Here is a 20,952-nt window from a genome sequence, read left to right as displayed (position 1 = left end):
GCTGTTACATGAAAATACAAAAGGTTACGCCAAAATGGATCAAAAAGGCAGAAGTGATCCATGGGATTGAGTGGGTCTAGCTGGGCAGATAATAAGTGATGCACAGTGGGATTTAAAAAAATGAGTGCAAATTAGTCTGCCACTTGTGAACGTATACAGATATCTTCAATGATGACAAAGTGTCTGGTTGTCCAGCGGCACGGAGATCACGGATATACGAACGGCTCCCCTTTTAGACTTTTCACTCCCCGATCAATTAATTGACGTTTATCTAAAGTAAATACCGCACAAGTATCGCCAGCATTTTTTATTTTCAAACAATTGTTTTCCAAGCAAGCAAATAGAAAATCAACCAAAACAAAAATCAGCTGTTTTTCTGCAAATTTTCAATGGAAGTCGTTCACGTACTTTTGCTTGCAAATTTTTTAAAGAATGCAAAACGGCTCTTTGCAAATCTCTCCTGCAAATTTTTACTGGAAAAGTACGCGAACAGACCTAATATGTGGCTAGTTGTGTTGTTGTCGTAGCAGTGTGTTGTACACTGAGGCGTCAGACCTTGCCGTTGAATGACTCCATCGTGTCAATCCGGTACGTACAACCAGCTGCCATATACATATTTTTGTTTCTCTATAGTCATTAAACTAGTTATAGATGTGGGGTAACTCTATTTTTTACATAAATTAATTCAATTTATATCAAACGTTTCATTAATTCCTTTTAAATGTTGCTTTTCTCAACTGGAATTATAGAATTGAAACTCACATGCAGATGGCAGCACTTAAAGCAATAGGACAACTCTGTTGTAGCAGAGACCGATTTGTAACAGCCAACTCCAGAGTTGTTTCCAAATCCCACTAGAATGTCAAATGCTTGGTTTGGATTTAATTTTTTTCACATTTTGTTCCCTTTTTCGCTGTTTAATTGTTTTAATTTATAATTTACTCGTTTTTTTATCATAAATCTTTTGATCTTGAGCACATCCTAATTGACATTCTAGTTTTTATTTGGATAATCATGTATAGCAGCTATTAAATCAAAGGTTTTATGATTATGAGCGTGCAAATTATAAACTAAAACAATTAAAATGTGAAAAAAGGAACAAGATTTAAAAAACTGTTTAAAATCCAAGGCTTTTAACGTTCTAGAGAGTTTTGTATACAACTCTGGAATTGAAAAAATGAACAAGATTTAAAAAAATATTTAAAATCCAAGGCTTTTAACGTTCTAGAGAGTTTTGTATACAACTCTGGAATTGAAAAGTTCCATACGAGGGCAAGTGACTTACCTTCTTAATTCAACCATGGCACAGCTGTCTGTATTTATACAGCTGTATTTGCCATTGGCTAGTTGACTTTTGCACGTTTCATTTATTAAACTTAAAATATAAAAATGCTGAAAACACTTTGCATTTAGAATTCGTCTGAAGTGGACGCTTCGGGATTCGGTGCATAGTCATCGTTATACTCAGTACAGTTATAACTGTACATTGTTTTTAATTCTGTAATTTTATTACACGTGTTTTTATATACAGTTGGTGGGGACACCAACTTCGGAAGTACAACCTGGCATATAGAGTCGTACTCTGCCATTTCAATTAAAGTCCAAAAAAAAAAAAAAAATGCTGAAATAGATATGTTACCAAAATCGTCGAAATGTGGATAGTGTACTCTGTAATACTGCATATCGTTCTGTTGGGTTCGATATTCGTGATATATTTTCGTTCTCCCGTCATAACTGGTCTACAACCTCAACCTGCATTAACTCTGCAGGCTCCTGCAAAACGTTTAGTGTTATTTGTGACCGATGGCCTAAGAGCTGAATCATTTTTTCATAATCAGTGTCAGCACATTCCACATCTTAAGCAATTAATACTCAAAGTGGACAATGGTTTGGTAGGCGTTTCCCATACTAGAGTACCCACGGAATCAAGACCAGGTCATATAGCTCTAATAGCCGGTCTCTATGAAGATCCATCGGCCGTGACCAGAGGTTGGAAGGAGAATCCCATTGAATTTGATACGGTGTTTAATCGTAGTAGCAAAACATATGCCTGGGGTGCCCATGATGTTCTGCATATATTTTCCCGTCTAACCAAAGCTGATGAGAAGCGTTTGTTATTTGATTCGTATTCCCATGAATTGGATTTCTCTGGCAAGGAGAAAACCTATGAGTTAGATCAATGGGTTTTTCAACGTGTGAAAAAACTGCTGGCCAGAAAATCACAAGAATTGCAGCATGAGCAGAAAGTCATATTCTTTTTGCATTTGCTGGGCCTGGATACGGCTGGACATGTGCATAAACCTGGCTCCGAGTTATTTATAGAAAATCTTTTATACACCCAGGAGGGTGTAACCAAGATGTATGAACTTTTTGAAAACGTCTTCAAAGATGGCCAAACCGCCTATGTGTTGACCTCAGACCATGGCATGACAAATGCAGGTAATGTTTAAAAAGTCAATTTGTAAATTTTAACATGTTTTGTTAATGAACTTTTGGTGACTTTAGGTTCCCATGGAGCTGGCGACAAGTATGAAACCGAGACACCTTTCTTCATTTGGGGAGCCGGTGTGAATGCTCAGCCAAACAAAGCCAAAGAGCAATACCAGCTGAACGCCAATACATATCATCCCTTGTATCGTATGGAACAAGCTCAAATGGCCCCATTAATGTCCGCTTTGTTGGGCATTGCTACACCCATGAACAATTTTGGCACTCTTCCCTCGGAGTTTCTTAACACCTCAATGGAATATAAATATCAAGCAGCTCACAACAATGCCCTTCAGCTGGTGGAGCAATACATGGGGCTGTTGAAACAACACCAAAGGGGATGGCTAGCAGCATATATGCCCAAATATGCCAGCAACATCACAGCCAAATTGGAGTATATTGAGAAACAGGCTACATTCAAATCCTTTTCCAAGGCCCTTGAGGGTAGCAATGAACTAATGCAGGCAGCCCTACAGGGCATTGACTATTATTTCGGCTATTATCGCTGGCCTTTGCTAATGGCGACTACTGCAACTTTTGTGGGATTTTTGGCTCATTTATTATCTCTTTTGCTGGATACTAGAATGCCGAAGAGACCACTTCAAGTTTCATCAGGAAATAGACTTCTTGTGTTGGGCCTCGGTTTGGTGGTTCTAAGTTTTTGTATATTGCAAAAACTTGCATTGGTTATAAGTTTTTATCTTCTAGTGCCAGTGGTGGTGTGGTATTATTTTATCACTTCCCAGAAAGCAAGTTTGCGTTTAAACCTAAATGTCAGAGAGGTGTTACTGCTGCTGGCCTGCGCTGAGCTTTTAGTCTACACATTCTTTGAGAGGCGGGCCATATCTATGGGATTCCTGCTGTTTAGCATTTATGAAAAGCTACACAAAGAAGCCTATCGCAACAAAGCCAAGTTTGTGTTGGGTTTGTTCACTAGCATAGTCTTGGCTATATTTCCCTTACTGCCACCTTCCGTAGGTTACTCCAACAATGCCCTGCTCTATCTGGGCATATTTTTAACCGTTTTAAGATCAATGTTGGTAAAAACTGCCATTGGTTTTAGAGACAAGACAGTGGTTTTTACTGCTCTGGCTAATGCCTGCCTATGCATTTACATGCACTCTCAGCAATACGGAATATATTTGATTTCGCAAATTATTTCTTGGGCATTTTTGGTCTATGTGATGGCTTCGGTGCTTATAAGACCTTTGGAAGTGTCGCTGAAACAACGCTTGGAAAAGATGATATTCCTCTTGACGTCATTGTATTGCTTGTTTTGTACTTCCTATGAGGCCGTTTTCATTTTGTTGTTAATTACCGAACTGATTTCCTTGGTAGAACTAGAGAAATTTGCTTTCAATCTTGGCTCTAAATCCTCACCTGCCCAGCTGACACTGAGTTTTCGTTACGCCTTTGTAATGATTCTGTATACTTTCTTTTCATTTTTTGGCACCGGCAACATAGCATCGATCAGTTCATTTGATCCCAATATAATACGTTGTTTCCTTACAACCTTCTCCCCCTTTGTCATCATGATTTTGGTTATTGTCAAATTGATAATACCACTGCTATTGATTATGTCCTCCATATTTGCTCTCTCTCCATTTGCTGTCAGCAATGAAAAGAATATTTTCATTTGCCTTTTAATGCTATGCGATGTGATGGGCTTGAATTTTCTCTTTTTGGTGAAAAATCAAGGTTCTTGGTTGGAGATTGGTTCGTCCATATCACATTTTGTTATAATGCAAGTCACCACAGTGGTCTTGGCTCTATTTGTTTATTTATCCAAGTATTTATTGAAAATTCCAAAGAGAAATGAAAACTAATGGCGTATAAATTGTGACCATTGTGACATTAATTTACCATAAACATTTTAGTTTATAAAAAAAAAAACTGTTTTGTAAATGTATATGTATTAGATTTTGTATTCCGCTTTTATTACTTCTTTATAAATAAGTCTTTTATTGTGACAAACGGCATTTTAAGTATTTAAAAGTAAGATAATTGTATGACTCCATTTTCTTGCTGTGACTTTATAAGAGGACCTCCTCAATAATAATTAAAAAAATTAAAAAAATCTAAGATATTGATATTCTCAATTATAAAGGGTGATTTTTTAGCTGTTATCTTTTTGGCAACACTTGTTTAAACAGCTCACGCACTTTTCGTTGTTGTTGTAGCATTTTGTTTTGTTCTATCTTTCGTCTGTTTAATTCTGTTGAGTGTCAAGACCCAAGAACTCTGCGACTAAGATGGGGTGCGTCCACAGGGATCCGGGTCGAGTGGGTCTGGCTGGGCAGTTAAACAGGTGGCGTGTATCGTGTGGTCCCTGGTTACAATAGGGACATACATCTTGCACGTCGGCATCAATCCTTGCTCTGTGGGAGTTGAGGCGGCTGCATCTGCCGGAACGTAATTGAGCCAGAACCACTCTGGTTTGCCGGGGGAGGTCGACTTCTTCGGGTGCAATGGGTCGCGGTCGTTCTCCAAGGACTACATTCACCCGGTAGCCAATTACCGCGTCTGCTACCGTGTCTGCATGAATGTTGTCTAGACCCGATTGATCAAGAGGTTCTCTCTTGTAGCGCTGAACCTCATGCTCTAGATCATGAAGATCTACCTTAAGGCTTCTGGGCGGTGGATATCTATCCACAGGATAATGATTTGGATGGTCTCTGCGATAACAGCCCTAAAGGATTTGCTTAGACAGCATGTAGTTATGTCTTCAGGCTGGTAGGATATTTGTTGTTGTTGTTGGCGGTAGCCCTTGCCGATGAAGGAATTCATCGAGTCAATCCGGTACATACAACCGGCTGCCATGGGATTGTAGGATTTTTGTCTCCTGATGGAGTGGTCTATGTGATAACTGAGAAGACAACCAGTCGCAGTTCGGTGTTCATCGAAATTTTGTGTTAATGAGAAGTTCATCAACAAATTTTCCTAGGAAGTTTTTTATATAAATTTTGTAGAAAATTTTATATAATTTTTTTTTCGAAAAATCACGAAAATATTTTGATTTTAGCAAAAAGTTTATTAAAACGTTTTTTAGAGAATTTCATCAAAATTCTTAGTGTAGAAAAATGTTATCGAAATTTTGTTTAGACAACATTTTAGATCCAATTTTTGTCTTAGAAAATTGCAATAAAAAAATTTTATTTTGAAAAATTCAAAGAAACTTTCTTTGAAAAAATGTCATTAAAAATGTATCTTCAGAGAAAATTTAAACACAATTTTTTCTTTAGAGAAAACTTCATGGTAATTTAGACAAAATTTCATAGAAGTTTTGTCTTTAGAGACATTTGACATTTCAAATTTTGACAATGACGAAAATTTGATCGAAATTTTGACTCAAAAATTTAATATGAATAAATTTTTTTCTTAGCAAAAATTTCATCAAAATTTTTTCTTTGAAGAAAGTTTCATCGAAATTTTTTGTCATAAGAGACAATTTAAAAAAAAAATTGTTGGAGAAAATTTTATCGAAATTTTGCCTTAGTAAAAATTTTATCAAAATTTTGTCTTAAGATAAAATTTATAGAAATTTGTCTTTGGAGATAATTTCGTATCATTTCAAAATTTATAGAAATTAGAGAATAAGAGAAAATTTCATAGAAATTTTGTCTTTAGGAAAATTTCATAGAAATTTTGTCTTTAGAGAAAATTGCATGGACATTTTTTCTTTAGAGAAAATTTCAAATAAATTTGGTATTATAAGAGAAAACTTAAGCTAAATCCTTTTAATTTACTATTCATATTTGACCTGAAATTAAAACCGATTTTTTAGGATTTTTATTTTTTTTTAAGTTCATTTACAAACTATATGTGGTATTTATTAAAAATGTACACAGCTACATTGATATGCTTATATGTCATAACTAAACAAAAAAGAAAACTATAAAAATAATTTATAAATAAATTCCTTATAAGCTAACATAGCATTTCTAACTATTTACAAGAAACCAACAAAATAGAAATACAAAAAAAAAAAACTGAGAAAAAATGTCATAATTTTTCATTGTTTTCAAGGGGATGTTGAAAAACAAATCTCCGAAAAAAAATGCTTTAACAAAAATATTGAAAACATACAGCATTGCAATAATGATCCTTAAGGAATTGCAGCATGGCACTTTGAAATATGTAGAGAAAAATAATAATAATAAATCAAACCACAATATATTCACAAAATAATCACAAAAATATTCAACCATTATCGCTGGTGACTTCCTTTAGGTTTGATATGCGATTGGAATGATAGGACATTTTTGGTTTATAAATCCAAAAATACTCAGCGAATTGAGACAGTAGCTTTCGTTTTGTTTCAAATCAATGTCTAAGTCTAATTGTTGAACGGTTAATCTTTGAGATACTGTTCCAAAGGATTTGATCCACTTAACTTAGGGGGCTTGGAAGAACTTGGATTATCTGGAATTAAGCAAAAAAATGGGGTTTAAGTTTAGTTTGATGAAATGGAAGATGGTGTTGCTATGTAGCTTACTTGCTGTTGGGAAATTTTGTTGCTTTGCATCATTTAGGGTATTCGAGGTGTTATTGCTGCCATTGATCTTCTGGGCTTGAAGGCAACTAAGCCATTCTGTTAGGGTTATTTGCTTATCACTATTAACATCACAATATCGTGGCATTTTGCGACCACATTTACGCAATGGACTGTAAAGAGAAGTTTATAGAAAAAGGTTGTGGTTATAACTTCAATACAAAAACATAACTTAAACTTTAGTAAGGCCTTAATCACACTTGAAAATGTTTTTATACGTCAAATCTCAGATTGTCGCAGAGACAGTGGTGAGTTCTGATTCACACTATGCAATTTGACTCAGTTTTGTAAGGGAGGGAGAGAGAGAAGAGAACAGGTAAACTATTCCCCTTACCTGACTTTTCTACAAACTGAGATTTGCAGTAAGTAAAATTACTTAGTGTGAAGCTTACCTAAGGGGAATGAAAAGGGCAAACAATTCCCCTTCCCACTCTTTCTTCAACAAATTACCTTTGAATTGCAATAAGTGAAGTTGCCATAAATCAATCGGAACTAATATGGGGTAAAGCAATTTTAAAAAATGTTCCAACCAAAAATATTAAAGTTAAGCTGAACCGGTATATTCTTATTCTACTCCCAAATACCTTTATTTGAGCCCCATATTGCGATGTTTGGTAAATAATTGCTGTTTGTGAAAATAGGTCCCGAAAATGGGTTTAAATTTCGTGCTCTACTCCCCAATACCTTTCATTTGAGCCCCACATTGACACGGTCGGTAAATATGCCCGATTTAGGGGTGTTTTGGGGGATGGGGCGGCCACACAGTGACTTGGCCTTGAAAATATTTATCAGATTCATGTTCTACTCTAAAATATCTCTTATCTGAGTCCCATCTTGCAATGGCCAGCAAATACTTCCTATTTGGGTGGTGTTATGGGGGTGGGTTGGCCCCATAGAAACTTTTCCCGAATATTGACATAAAATTCGTACTTAACTCCCAAAGACTTTTCATTTGAATCCCATATTGCTATGGTCGTAAATTTAGTGGAGGGGCGGCCCCCCAAACACTTGGTCCCACATTTGGATATCAGATTCGTATTTTACCCTCAACTACCTTTTATTTAAGCCCCATATTGCTATGATCAGAAAATAAGTCCTATTTGGGGGGTGTGAAACTTGGTACCACATTTAGATATCAGATTCGTATTCTACTCCCAAATACCTTTCATTTGATTCTCATATTGTTATGGTCGATAAATATGTCCGATTTAAGGGTGTTTTGGGGGTTGGGATGGTCCCCCAAACACTTGGCCCGACAATTGGATATCACATACGTTTTCTAATCTTAAATACCTTTTATTTGAGTCCCACATTGTCGTGATTAGACTATATATGTATGAATATTTAGTAGGTTTTGGGGGCGACCCCCCTTGGTAACCCATCCGAAATTTTGATTTAAAATTTTTGTTTTTAGGTTACTATAGGATAGCACACAAAGTTTAGCTTAAATCGCACCACCCATTTCTGCGATCTAGAGTTTCAGAAAACTAAGGTAAGGGGGAGGGTCCGCCCCCCCTTCAGATATTAAAAAATGTGTGAAAATTTTAAGGAAATCAGTTCAGCCGTTTTTGAGTCTATAAGGAACACACGAACAAATCGACAAACAAACACAATTTGATTTTTATATATAAGATTAGATTTACTTACTTCACATTGTTTACTAGTTCTCGGAATGTTTTCCATTCTTTTCTTTCCCAAGCTTTATTTTTATTTTTGTCCAATATAACAAAACTTAAAGTGGCTATGCGTTCATCTTCCGAATTCCATATTGTTGTATTGACACTAGGTGAACTAGGTGAAAGAAAAATTGTTAAATAAAAATTCATGCAATAGACATTTGAGATTTAAACAGAAATTTAAATAAGTAAATTACACCAAATTTTCTCCAGATTGGTTGAAAATTGTGGTCACTGCAGCTCCACAATTCAAATTTAGGTGTTATCTTTATATTTAAGTTAAATCTAAATATAAAGGTTAATAAAAAAAAACAATGTTTACCGCCTTATTAGTACCATTCTTCCAACTCATATTTATTCTTACCATGCTTTGCTGTTCAACACATGAGAGCAGTGTGGTGAGTTTCACACTCACAACGACATATTTGAATTGCCAGGAGACCGGCATGTTCGAGCAACAACAACACTATTGATTCATTTATAATTTACCGTATATTCATGAGTGAAATATGGTGACGATTATGATTACTTTGCTCATTACTATTAATGATGATATGGATTTAAGAGAGAAGTTCTGCTCTACTACCAGAGAGAATAATTTGTATTGCCAGTGTTGCTGTTGTTAAGTTGAGAAGTAAAGACATTTCTATCGTCTCGCCATAACAAAAGATGACACGGTCAAATAGTTCAAGGTCATTGTCTGGGTTGTGGAAGAATTCTAGGTAGGGGTTAAGGTACCAGGTTAGAAGAGCAAAACCCTAAATGGAGTTGGAACATAAGTCTTGGTATTGAAAATTAGCCTATCGATTCAGCTTTAGGATATAGCCTCCATAGAAAGGTATCACCTTGTTGTTCTTGTTTAACATTTTGACTTTATTACAAAACTTACCTCACATGAGAGCTGGCAATAATTTTTGTTTTTAAAAACTCTTTGAGATCTTTAAGAAAAACAGCTTTTCTCTCATCCGGACAACCTTTCATTTGCCGGGTCTCTGTATACAGAGAGGAATCACACTGTGGTCGCCTGTCCTTTACCAGAGTGTCGGGAATATCTTTGCCAGTATCCTCGTTGACACACCAACAATAGGGAGTTGAATTATAGCATTGAACTCTTTGATAACGACCATCTGGAGTGCAATCCGGAACATAGAATAAACTATTGCCACGCTGTTTAGAGGAGAAATGAAGACGAAATTTCTATTATTTTTTTTTTTAATAATTTCTTTATTGGTAAATTAAGTTCATTAGAAGCAATACAAACCTTTAGCTCCTCCAAAGCGGTTGCTCGATCGGCCAGGCAATCTGATTCGATATCAGATTCTTTCGGCGACAGCTCCGAGTGGGTGTTTAGAACTTTAAAAAGATTCCCAAAATTTATAAAACAAACTTAAATTATTATAAAAACCCCGAACTAAACATGCCATGCTCGTTTAAACGAGAGAATTGTATGTATGCACAAAAAAGTAAAAAACAAAACAGACAGACAGTTAAGAAAAAGATGGAGAGACAGACAGATGGATAGAGAGAGTGAAAGAGAAAATTCAAAAAATTATAAAATAAAAACATCGAATTATACAGAATTCTTTGTTGTTGTTTATAAACATGCAGAGTACGTACTATATATAGATGGAAGATTGGTGGATGAACCAAATGTATCATCGATCTCTTCGAAATCGCCCTCATCAGAGTCCGAATGTTGGCTGCTGCCATTATCATCATCGTCAGCAGCATTACTTTCGTTTTCCTCATACGAATCTGGACGTAAACGATTTTGATGATTATTATTGTTATTGTGTTGGTGGTGGTGGGTATGGTGTATGTTGTTATTAATATGGTGGTGGTGAACACTCGTGGTCGTGGATGGGTGTGGTTGAGGTGGTGGCATTTGATTCGAGTTCGTATTCAAATTGGTGGTAGATGTGGGAGACTGATAATGATAGGCCGTGTTCGGGTGTAGAACATTATTGTTTTTACGATGCTTTGTGTTGTTGTTGTTATTGTTGTGATATTTTTGACCCATATTTAGTAAATGACCTAATAATATATGAAAAATCATATGTTGTAGCCAATTTTTTTTTATTTGCCAATTTACAAAAAAAAAAAAAACTCATGCAAAAAGTTTAAAATTTTATATTTTTTTTTTAATTCTTTATCAAAAAAACTGAACAAAAAAATTTGGAACTATGTGAAGACAAAAGCACATGTACTTACGGTTCACTCCATCCTTTGATAGACAACTATTCCATTCCGTTCGAGAAAGGCGCTCATCATTATCAACATCACAGAATTTTCCAAAAGCTCGACCACAACGTTTGGGTTTGACAGCCTAAAATAAATGAAAACTCATTATAAACAGAGATTTCTCTTTAGAGAAAATTTCATGGAAATTTTGTCTTTAGAGAAAATTTCATAGAAATTTTGTCTTTAGAGAGAAATTCATAAAAATTTTGTCTTACAGAAAATTCCATAAATATTTTGTGTTTAGAAAAAATTTCATAAACATTTCGTTTTTAGAGAAAATTTCGTTGAAATTTTGTTTTTACAGAAAATTTCATAGAAATTTTGTCTTTAGAGAAAATTTCATAGAAATTTTGTCTTTAGAGAAAATTTCATAGAAGTTTCGTCTTTAGAAAAAAATTTGATAGAAATTTTGTGTTTAGAGAAAATTTCATAGAAATTTTGTCTTTAGAGAAAATTTTAATAGAAATTTTGTCTTTAGAGAAAATTTCATAGAAATTTTGTCTTAGAGAAAATTTTAGAGAAATTTTGTTTTTAGAGAAAATTTAATTTTGAGAAAATTTTAAATTATTCCTAAGAAAATTCCATTGTTTTCCGCATTTATCGTACAGTTCGGAAACTAAGATCACCATACGGTTTTTGTCCTTACCCTTTTCACCAGCTTCTTCAATTCTCGATATTCACTCTTGTCCAACATCTGATTGTGATTTACGTCCAAAAGCGAAAATTTCCAATTCATTACATCAGCATCATTGGGTGGTGTTAGAATTTCCAAGGGCAATTTTCTATTACTAACATCGCCACGTTGATATTGGGCCTTGGTACTGCGTACGTACTCACTTTGGAATACATTGATGAGATTACTATTGAACATGGCTCTATCCTCTTGGGTGCAGGGACGTTTCTTGGTACTACCCGAATTGCGTGAAGGTGAACGCCGACTAAACTCACGACACTTGGGCTTACCCGTACGCACTGAGGTGTTCTCAATGGGAGTGCCAGTGATATCACTACACCAACATCCACTGTCTGTCAGACATTGTATGAGAGCATAGGTGCCATCCAATTTGCAACGTGGTATAAATTTTGGGGGATTTCTGGAGCGATGTTTTAAAGCATATTCCCGAGCCTCATTGCAAGCTGTTTTGGTGGAAAAGTTTTTAGTCAATTAGCGGGTTTTCATTTTAACAATTTCGTAAATTGCTTTTTTACCTTTACAAGCGCCTCTATATTTAAGGCTTACTTGATGGCCACTGCATTGCACCCGCAGCAAATGGCATCTGGTGGGATATGTTTGATCATCGGTGCCACAAACAGGACGTCCTTTACTCTCATCGCATTCACCAAGTTTGGCAGCACATTCAGATATCTGGAAATAATAAGGAGTTAATAATACTAACAAATAGAAAATGATTTACTAGAATCTCCAACAAAAAAAGTGGGTTTAGAATACGTTAAAAACTACTCTAAATAAAAGTTTACCAACATAGCCAACAAATTTTATCAATACGCTCTTCCCCGATTATGTTGGCGGACTAATTGCCAAATGTTGTGCTCTCAATAACAATTCATGTTATGTTGGTTACTGTTGAGCATAATTTCTATGAGAAATCCATTATGTACGCCTCTGAATGGCATTAAAGCTGAGATAAATTCAGAGAGCGAGTGTGAGAGATTTCAGAACATAGATTGGGCATATTGTTGTTGTCCCTTTACCTACACTAACTTCATTAAAACACAAAAGATGCATAGAATAACAGTAATTTAATTCGAATATAAACAAGAGAGAGCCTATCACTTTGTAACTGTTGTAAGAGTGAGAAAGAGAGAGTGGGTGTTCGTGGGTTGTGGTAAATTGCATGAAGATGGTTAAATGAAGCTAATGAGGTGGAAGATTGTTCATAGTATTGGTTGATGTAGAAAGTATGTAAAGAGTTAGTTTTGTGCGTGTTATTATTTTTGACCAGCTTTCGTGGTGTGTTAAGTAGAGGTGAGTTCGTTGGTTGTCATCTCATTTCAATTGTAACAGATTAAAACTTTGGCAACTATGCATAGATAAATCATATAAACATAAAGTATTTGTACTTTGCGCATAGACTGGTTGGTGGCGCATGTGAATATAGATGAGAATTATCTAAAAACATGCTGCAAACAGAATTCTGCTCTCAATGGCATGCAGTTTGCGTCGTTTGCATTTTCTAAATATGCATTATTTCCTTAACCGTGAAGGAAACTATGTCGTAATGCATGTATATCGAGTTTCGGCAGTCTTAGCTTCCAATATGTGCATCTTTTTATACCCTCCACCATAGGATGGGGGTATACTAATTTCGTCATTCTGTTTGTAACGCCTCGAAATATGCGTCTGAGATCCCATAAAGTATATATATTCTTGACCGTCATGCCATTTTAAGTCGATTTAGCCATGTCCGTCCGCCCGTCTGTCTGTCTGTTGAAAGCACGCTAACTTTCAAAGGAGTAAAGCCAGCCGCTTGAAATTTTGCACAAATACTTTTTATTAGTGTAGGTCAGTTGGTATTGTAAATGGGCCAAATCGGTTCATGTTTTGATATAGTTGCCATATAAACCGATCTTGGGTCTTGACTTCCTGAGCCTCTAGAGGGAGCAATACTCGTGCGATTTGACTGAAATTTTGCACGTGGTATTTCGGTATCACTTCCTACAACTGCGCTAAGTGTGGTTTATTGTGTCACGCAATCCTTATCAGTCCATTCGGTAAAGGATTGCGCCTTGTAGGCGCTGAAGAAGCAAAATCGGGTGATCGGTTTATATGAGAGCTGTATCAAGCTATAGATCGATTCAGACCATATTGGACACGTATGTTGAAGGTGATGGGAGTAGCCGTTATACAAAATGTCAGCCAAATCGGATAGTTGCCATATAGACCGATCTATCGATTTAAGGTTTGGGCTATAAAAGGCTCATTTATTGTCCGATTTCGCCGAAATTTGGGACAATGAGCTGTGTTAGGCCCTTCAACATTTTTTTTTTAACAATTTAGCCGAGATTGGTCCATATTTGAATATAGCTACCTTATAGACCGATCTGTGGATTTAAGGACCTGGACCCATAAAAGGCGCATTTATTTTCCAATTTCGCCGAAATTAGGGACAGTGAGTTGTGTTATACCCCTCGACATATTCATGCAATTTGGCCCAGATCATTTGTCCCTTAATTTGGGACAGCGGTTGTTTTAGGTCTTTTGACATCCTTCTTTAATTTGTTCTACAAAATTAAACAATGACTTGTACTTATTAGACCACTCAATGTCCGTGGCGAATTTGGTCAAATTATATTTTGATATGGCTGCTATGGGGGCATAAATTATGCAGTTTTCACCGGATTATGACGAAAGGTGGTTTACATATATACCCGAGATGGTGGGTATGCAAAGTTCGGCCCGGCCGAACTTAACGCCTTTTTACTTGTTTCTCAATAGCCAATATTTTTTTTCTTCAATACTTTGGGGGTCGGTTAAAGCTTTTCCGGAAAGCCCTTGGTTCACATAATAAATCCCCAAGTGGTGATTGACGCAATATTTTTCAATCCACCACAGTGGGCTCATCTTTCTCTAAAGTGAAATTTCTCTGATATGGCCAATACAATCAGAAATGGCCAATATCTGCTTTCCTTCAATACTTTGGGTGTCGGTAAAAGCATTTATGGAAAGCCCTTGGTCCATATAATAAATCTCCAAGCGGTGATTTACGCACTATTTTTCAGCTCGCCGCAGTGGGCTTATCTTTCTCTAAAGCGAAACTTCTCTGATTTGGCCAATACAATCAAAAATGGTCAATATCTGCTTTTCTTCATTACTTTGGCCGTCGGTTAAAGCATTTCTCGAAAGTCCTTGGTCCATGAAATAAATCCCCAAGCGGTGATTGACACACTATTTTTCAGTCTGCCACAGTGACTCATATTTCTCTAAAGTGAAAATTTTCTGTTAGGGCCAATACAATCGAAAATGTCCGATATCTTTTTTCCTTCAATACTCTAGTTGTAGGCTAAAGTATTTCTCGAAAGCCCTTGGTCCATATAATAAATCCCCAAGTGGTGATTGACGCACTATTTTTCAGTCCGTCACAGTGGGCTTATCTTTATCTAGAATAGCACTGGCGAGAAAAGTTTTTTTATATATGTGATAATGGTAAATATTTATATAATTTAATATTTTAATATTTTGGGTTTTTATTGCTTTTTTTTTTGGAGCTAAAATCCCTTTTTAATTTTAAAAAATAAATATTTGCTGTTGACATTATAACAGAGCTCTGTTAATGTGTTAACATAACACTGAAAATTTAATTGGTTTGTGTCTCTACTAGTTAAAGTTAACTTTGTCTTCACGGACATTCATATTTCGATAAAGTTGCCATATAGATCGTGAAAATCTAATTTAGCCGTTTGCGCTATAATTTTAATCAATCTGTTGTAGAGAGAGTGGGGGTATGACACCTTTTATATTTGCGTTGAATATGATCCATATGGGGCCACATTTGGATATACCTTCTATATAGAGCTATCTCTCGATTGAACTTCTTGAGCTCATAAAAGGATTATTTTTTAACCGATTGCACTGAAATTCGAATAGTTGGGTTATATTGACCTTTCCACATCTTTTCCTAATACGGTCCACACCAAATTTTAGTTGAATATGGCTTTTATATATAACGATCTCCAGATGAGAAAAGTGCCTATGGTTGTGGGTATCTAATTTCTGGCTCGGGCAAGCTTATGAGTTTATTTTTTGTTTTTCCTTACTTTTTATACCCACTACCACAGAATGGGGGTATAATAATCTAGTCATTCCGTTTGTAACACCTCGAAATATTGATCTAGGACCCCATAAAGCCCCATAAAGTATATGATGCGAACTAGCAATTTGCGTCCGTCTGTCAAAATCACGACCGCAGTCGCACGCGTAGAGCTAGCCGCTTGAAATTTTGCACAGATACTTTTTTGATGTAGGTCGTTGGGATTGCAAATGGGCCTATGAGTATGAGTAATGGGCATATAACCCGATCTCCCGATTTGATTCTTGAGCCCATAGAAGCCACAACTTATATCAAATTTTCTGAAATTTTGTACATAGTGTTCTGTTATGATTTTCAACAACTGTGCCAAGTGCGGTCCAAATCGGGCAAGAACCTGATATAGCTTCCATATAAACCGATCTCCCGATTTGACTTCTTGAGCCCACGGAAGCCAAAATTTTTGTCTGACTTGGCTGAAATTTCGAACATAGTGTTCTGTTATGACTGTCAACAACTGTGCCAAGTACGGTCCAAATCGGTCAAGAACCCGATATAGCTTTAAAACAAACCGATCTCCCGATTTGACTTCTTGAGCCCCTGGACGACTAAATTTTTATTTGACCTAGCTGAAATTATGCACATAGTGTTTGTTATGATTTTTAACAACTGTGTCAAGTGCTTTCCAAATCGGGGAAGAACCTGATACAGCTCCCATATAAACCGATCTCCTGATTTGACTTCTTGAGCCCCTGGAAGCTATAATTTTCATCCGATTTAGTTGACATTTTGCACATTGTATTCTGTTATGACTCCCAACAACATTGTATTCTGTTATGACTCCCAAATCGGTTTAAAATCTGATATAGCTCTCATATAAACCGATCTCCCGATTTGACTTCCTGAGCCCCTGGAAACCGCAATTTTTGTCGGATTTGGCTGAAATTTTGCACATAGTGTTCTATTTTGACTTCTAACAACTGTGTCAAGTACGATTCAAATCGCTCAAGAACCTGATATAGCTTCTATATAAACCGATCTCCCGATTTAACTTCTTGAGCCCTTGGAAACCACAATTTTTGTCTGACTTTGTTGAAATTTTGCACATAGTGTGCTGTTACGACTTTCAACAACTGTGCCAAGTACGGTCTGAATCGGTCAAGAACCCGATATAGCTTCCATATAAACCGATCTCCCGATTTGACTTCTTGAGCCCATGGAAGCCACATTTTTTGTCTGACTTGGATGAAATTCGCACACAGTATTCTGTTATGACTCCCAACAACTGTGCAAAGTACGGTCCAAATCGGGCAAAAACCTGATATAACTCCCATATAAACCGATCTCCAGATTTGACTTCCTGACCCCCTGGAAGACGCAACTTTTGTCCGATTTGGCTGAAATTTTGCACATAGTGTTCTATTTTGACTTGTAACAACTGTGCCAAGTACGATTCAAATCGATCAAGATCATGATATAGCTCCCATATAAACCGATCTCCCGATTTGACTTCTTGAGCCCTTACAAGCCGCGATTTTTATCCGATTTGTCTGAAATTTTGCATATAGTGTTCTGTTATGACTCTCAACAACTGCGCCAAGTACGTTCCATTTCGGCCTATACTAGATATAACTCCCATATTTTAACAGAACTCATGGTCGTGGGGAATCCAATTTTTGTAGATTTTCCTAAATTTTCGTCCAAAATTTCTTTTCTATTTATTTTTGTTTTTTTTTCGAAAATATTGTAACAATTAAATTCTCACATATTTCTTTTCTTACGTTTGAAATTTATTTTTTTTTTGTTTTTACTAATTATAGTTGGAAATTTGCTAAATAATGCCAATATTGTATGATTTTTATTAGCTATGGGATTTTTTTTTGTTATTTTACTTCATATCACTGAAGTTATCTATACAACCCATTTTGCAAGGATTTGGCAAATATTTTTGCGTAAATTATCCACACGCCAGTTATTTTTATGTTTTATGGGTTTTTTTGTTTTTGTTGTTGTTGTCATGAGTTGTGTTCATAAATCATTATAAATTGATTTTGTTTAAATCGCACATAAAAAAGTCGATATTATTGATTTCAAACGTTTGAAGGGGGACAGACAGCCAGACAGACAAACAAACAAACAGACAGACAGATAGATATCTTGTATTGCTGCTGATGCTGCCGCCGCCATGTCCATGGCTGTGGCATTTGGAATGGCGGTAGTCAAAGTACTACAAGTCTTACAATATTTCGCACTTGCTCCAGGCTAAAAAAAAACACACAAACTGTCTATGGCTAACCAGTCTTAGTGTTCACTTACTTTACGGAGTCCAGTACACAGAAAGTAGAAATTATGTCATTATGTCATTTTTAAAGTAAATAAAATTAAAATACTTTTTATAAGAAAAATATTTTATTTCAATATTTATATGAGGATAAGGATGTAAGACAAACAACTTTCCCTTTAGTGATTTTTTTAGTATTTTTTAAATACAACCCACAATTTCTTTGTGTGTACATGCTGATGATGATGATAGTTTTAGCCGTAACAACAATTTTTATCTTTTTTTGTTGTGTTTGAAAGGTTTGGTGCCATTTATTTATTTTATTACTAATTGATAAAATATTTTTGTTGTTATTTTAGTTCATGCAACTCCTTCCCGTTTTGAACATTTCTGTTAATGTCGAAGTTGTTTCTATTAAATTAAATTATTGTGTTCATTTTAGAAAGGTATGTAGGTGCATATGTGTATGAGTAACTTCATGGTTTAGAATCTAAACTTTAGATGATGGAATCTTCCAAAAATGTTTATAATGTGGTAGAAATCTTTGGAAGAATCTGTAGACATTTAGAGGTATTCTTTTTAAACCCACTACCATTTCGTAGGATGGGGTATACTAATCTAGTCATTCCGTTTGTAAAACCTCGAAATATTGATCTGCGACCCAAAAAATTATATGTATTCTGTATTCGATCTAGCCATGACCATCCGTCACGAAATCACGACGGTCGAACGCGTAATGCTAGCCACTTGAAATTTTGCCCAGATACTAACTATTGATGTAGGTCGTTGGCAATTGCAAATGGGCTATATCGGTTCAGATTTGGATATAGCTCCCATATAAACCGATCTCATGATTTGACTTTTTGAGCCCCTGGAAGCTGCAATTTTTGTTCGATTTCGCAGAAATTTTACACGTAGTGTTCTGTTAAGACTCCCAATAACTGTGCCATGTATGGTCCTAATCGGTCTATAAACTGATATAGCTCCCATATAAACCGATCTCCAGATTTGATTTCTTGAGCGGCTGGAAGCCACAATTTTTGTCCGATTTGGCTTAAATTTTGCAAATAATGTTCGGTTATGACTTCCAACAACTGTGAGAATTACAGTCCAAATCGGTCTATAACCTGATATAGCTCCCATATAAACCGAACTCCCGATTTGATTCTTGAGCCCCTGGAAGACGAAATTTTTGTCCAATTTAGATCAAATTTTGCATGTAGTATTCTGTTAAATTTTCAACAACTTTGCTAAGTTCGGTCCAAATCGGTGTTTAACCTGATATAGCTCCCATACGTAATTTCGATTTGGCTGAAATTTTCTATGTAGTATTCTGCTATGATTTCAAAGAACTGTGCCTAGTACGATCTAAATCGGTCTATAACCTGATATAGCTCCCATATAAACGGGTCTCCAGATTTGATTTGTTGAGCCCTTACAAGCCGCAATTATTGTCCGATTTGGCTGAAATTTTGTATGTGGTGTTCCGTTATGACTTCCAACAACTGGAAGCCGCAATTTTTGTCCGATTTGGCTGAAGTTTTGCCTGTGGTGTTCCGATATGACTTTCAACAAATGTGCTAAGTTCGACCCATATCGGTCTATAATCTGATATAGCTCCCATATAAACCAATCTCCAGATTTGATTTCTTAAGCCCTTACAAGCCGCGATTTTTATCCGATTTGGCTGAAATTTCAGTCTGCACCGCCCGACTTTTGCCTTATCTTACTGTTTTTTTTATAATTTAAATTTATGATTATTTATTTTAATTTTAAACAATTTATTATTTTTTATTTTATTTTATTTTTTTTTTTAATTTTATTTTATCTAATTTTATTTTATCTAATTTTATATTATCTAATTTTATTTTATTTTATTTTATTTTATTTTATTTTATTTTATTTTATTTTATTTTATTTTATTTTATTTTATTTTATTTTATTTTATTTTATTTTATTTTATTTTATTTTATTTTATTTTAGTTTATTTTATTTTATTTTATTTTATTTTATTTTATTTAATTCTATTTAATATAATTTTTTTATTTTATTTTATTTTATGTTATTTTATTTTTTATTTATTGTTTTTTATTTTATATTTTTATAAGAAAAGTAACATTGGCAAAACTTTGTTAAAAAATCACGTTGTATGACAGAAATGCGTGGTATGTCTACGATAGTGGTCATGATTTGGCAAGAACACCAACAATTGGCACAGCATCAACAGTTTAAAATAATTTCTTTATATTATTATTGGTCGGTGGTGCGTATGAGCACTATTTGATACTTAAGTACACACGGGCCATACGTCATACGCCACCTTGGTCACTTATGTTTCATATCTTCGCAAATAATTGTTTGCAAATCGAAACGTAAAATCAAGGCCGTTACGAACTTTGCGGCATCACTTTTTTTACTCACACCCAACATAACATTCGTGTGCTTGAATCACGCTACAGCCTTAAAAAATTGAGATATTGAGCTGAAATCTGTGCAAAGATCCGAATTTCGCCCATCGGCATTTTAAGTTCGCACATGGGCCAAATCGAATCATATTTGGATATAACTGTAATATATACCGATTTTTCGATTTAGGGGTTTGAGCGCATTTATTTTTCGACTTTGCTGAACTTTTATACAGTCAACTTTTTTTAGGCCTACCGTGATCCCACCCGAATATGGTCTAGATAGGATCATATTTTGATGTAGCTGCCATATAAACCGATCTGCCGATTTAGGGTCTTAAGGCCGTAAATGCCGCATTTATTATCCAAATTCGCTGAAATTTGAAACTGTGAGTTTTTTTAGGCTTCCCAAAATCTGACTCAAAAATGGCTAAGATCGGACTATAGTTAGATATGGCTGTCATATAGACCGATCTGCCAATTAAGGGTCTTAAGGCCATAAATGCCGCATTTATTATCCGATTTCGCTGAAATTTGAAACTGT

The 20,952-nt window shown here is 35.4% G+C and overlaps 2 protein-coding genes across 13 annotated transcripts in view; one reads left to right on the top strand and one right to left on the bottom strand.

The window, feature by feature from the left end:
- The first annotated feature begins 1,612 nt into the window (after nt 1-1,612).
- On the top strand, nt 1,613-4,548 carry LOC106084647 (GPI ethanolamine phosphate transferase 1). Its single transcript, XM_013248499.2, has 2 exons — nt 1,613-2,439; nt 2,506-4,548. The coding sequence occupies exons 1-2, from the start codon at nt 1,653-1,655 to the stop codon at nt 4,311-4,313; spliced, it is 2,595 nt and encodes an 864-aa protein (XP_013103953.2). The 5' UTR covers nt 1,613-1,652; the 3' UTR covers nt 4,314-4,548.
- Nucleotides 4,549-6,347: 1,799 nt separating this feature from the next.
- The window catches only part of LOC106084645 (SPARC-related modular calcium-binding protein 2), a 53,048-nt gene continuing 38,443 nt past the window's right edge, over nt 6,348-20,952 (bottom strand). For 7 of the 12 annotated variants that reach the window (XM_059369056.1, XM_059369058.1, XM_059369057.1 and 4 more), the window contains 9 exons: nt 12,166-12,322; nt 11,603-12,093; nt 10,927-11,041; nt 10,333-10,470; nt 9,977-10,083; nt 9,605-9,912; nt 8,687-8,830; nt 6,983-7,152; nt 6,349-6,909 (listed from right to left, as the gene is read on the bottom strand). In XM_059369056.1, the coding sequence (XP_059225039.1) occupies nt 6,839-6,909; nt 6,983-7,152; nt 8,687-8,830; nt 9,605-9,912; nt 9,977-10,083; nt 10,333-10,470; nt 10,927-11,041; nt 11,603-12,093; nt 12,166-12,322 (1,701 nt within the window). In that variant the 3' untranslated portion in view covers nt 6,349-6,838. Of the gene's footprint in view, nt 6,910-6,982; nt 7,153-8,686; nt 8,831-9,604; nt 9,913-9,976; nt 10,084-10,332; nt 10,471-10,926; nt 11,042-11,602; nt 12,094-12,165; nt 12,323-20,952 lie in introns of all 12 variants that reach the window. The other 5 variants (XM_059369062.1, XM_059369065.1, XM_059369063.1 and 2 more) reach the window with 5 other exon arrangements.

Source organism: Stomoxys calcitrans, chromosome 5 (genome assembly GCF_963082655.1).
Source record: "Stomoxys calcitrans chromosome 5, idStoCalc2.1, whole genome shotgun sequence".
NCBI lineage: Eukaryota > Metazoa > Arthropoda > Insecta > Diptera > Muscidae > Stomoxys > Stomoxys calcitrans.
Note: the sequence above shows the minus strand (reverse complement) of the source record. Positions and strands in the feature narration are given on the sequence as shown.

Bases quoted from the DNA above. Each gene is read 5' to 3' on its own strand.
- LOC106084647 (XM_013248499.2), top strand. From the start codon at position 1,653: ATGTGGATAGTGTACTCTGTAATACTGCATATCGTTCTGTTGGGTTCG. The intron at 2,440-2,505 runs GTAATGTTTAAA...TGGTGACTTTAG, and splicing joins CCATGGCATGACAAATGCAG to GTTCCCATGGAGCTGGCGAC.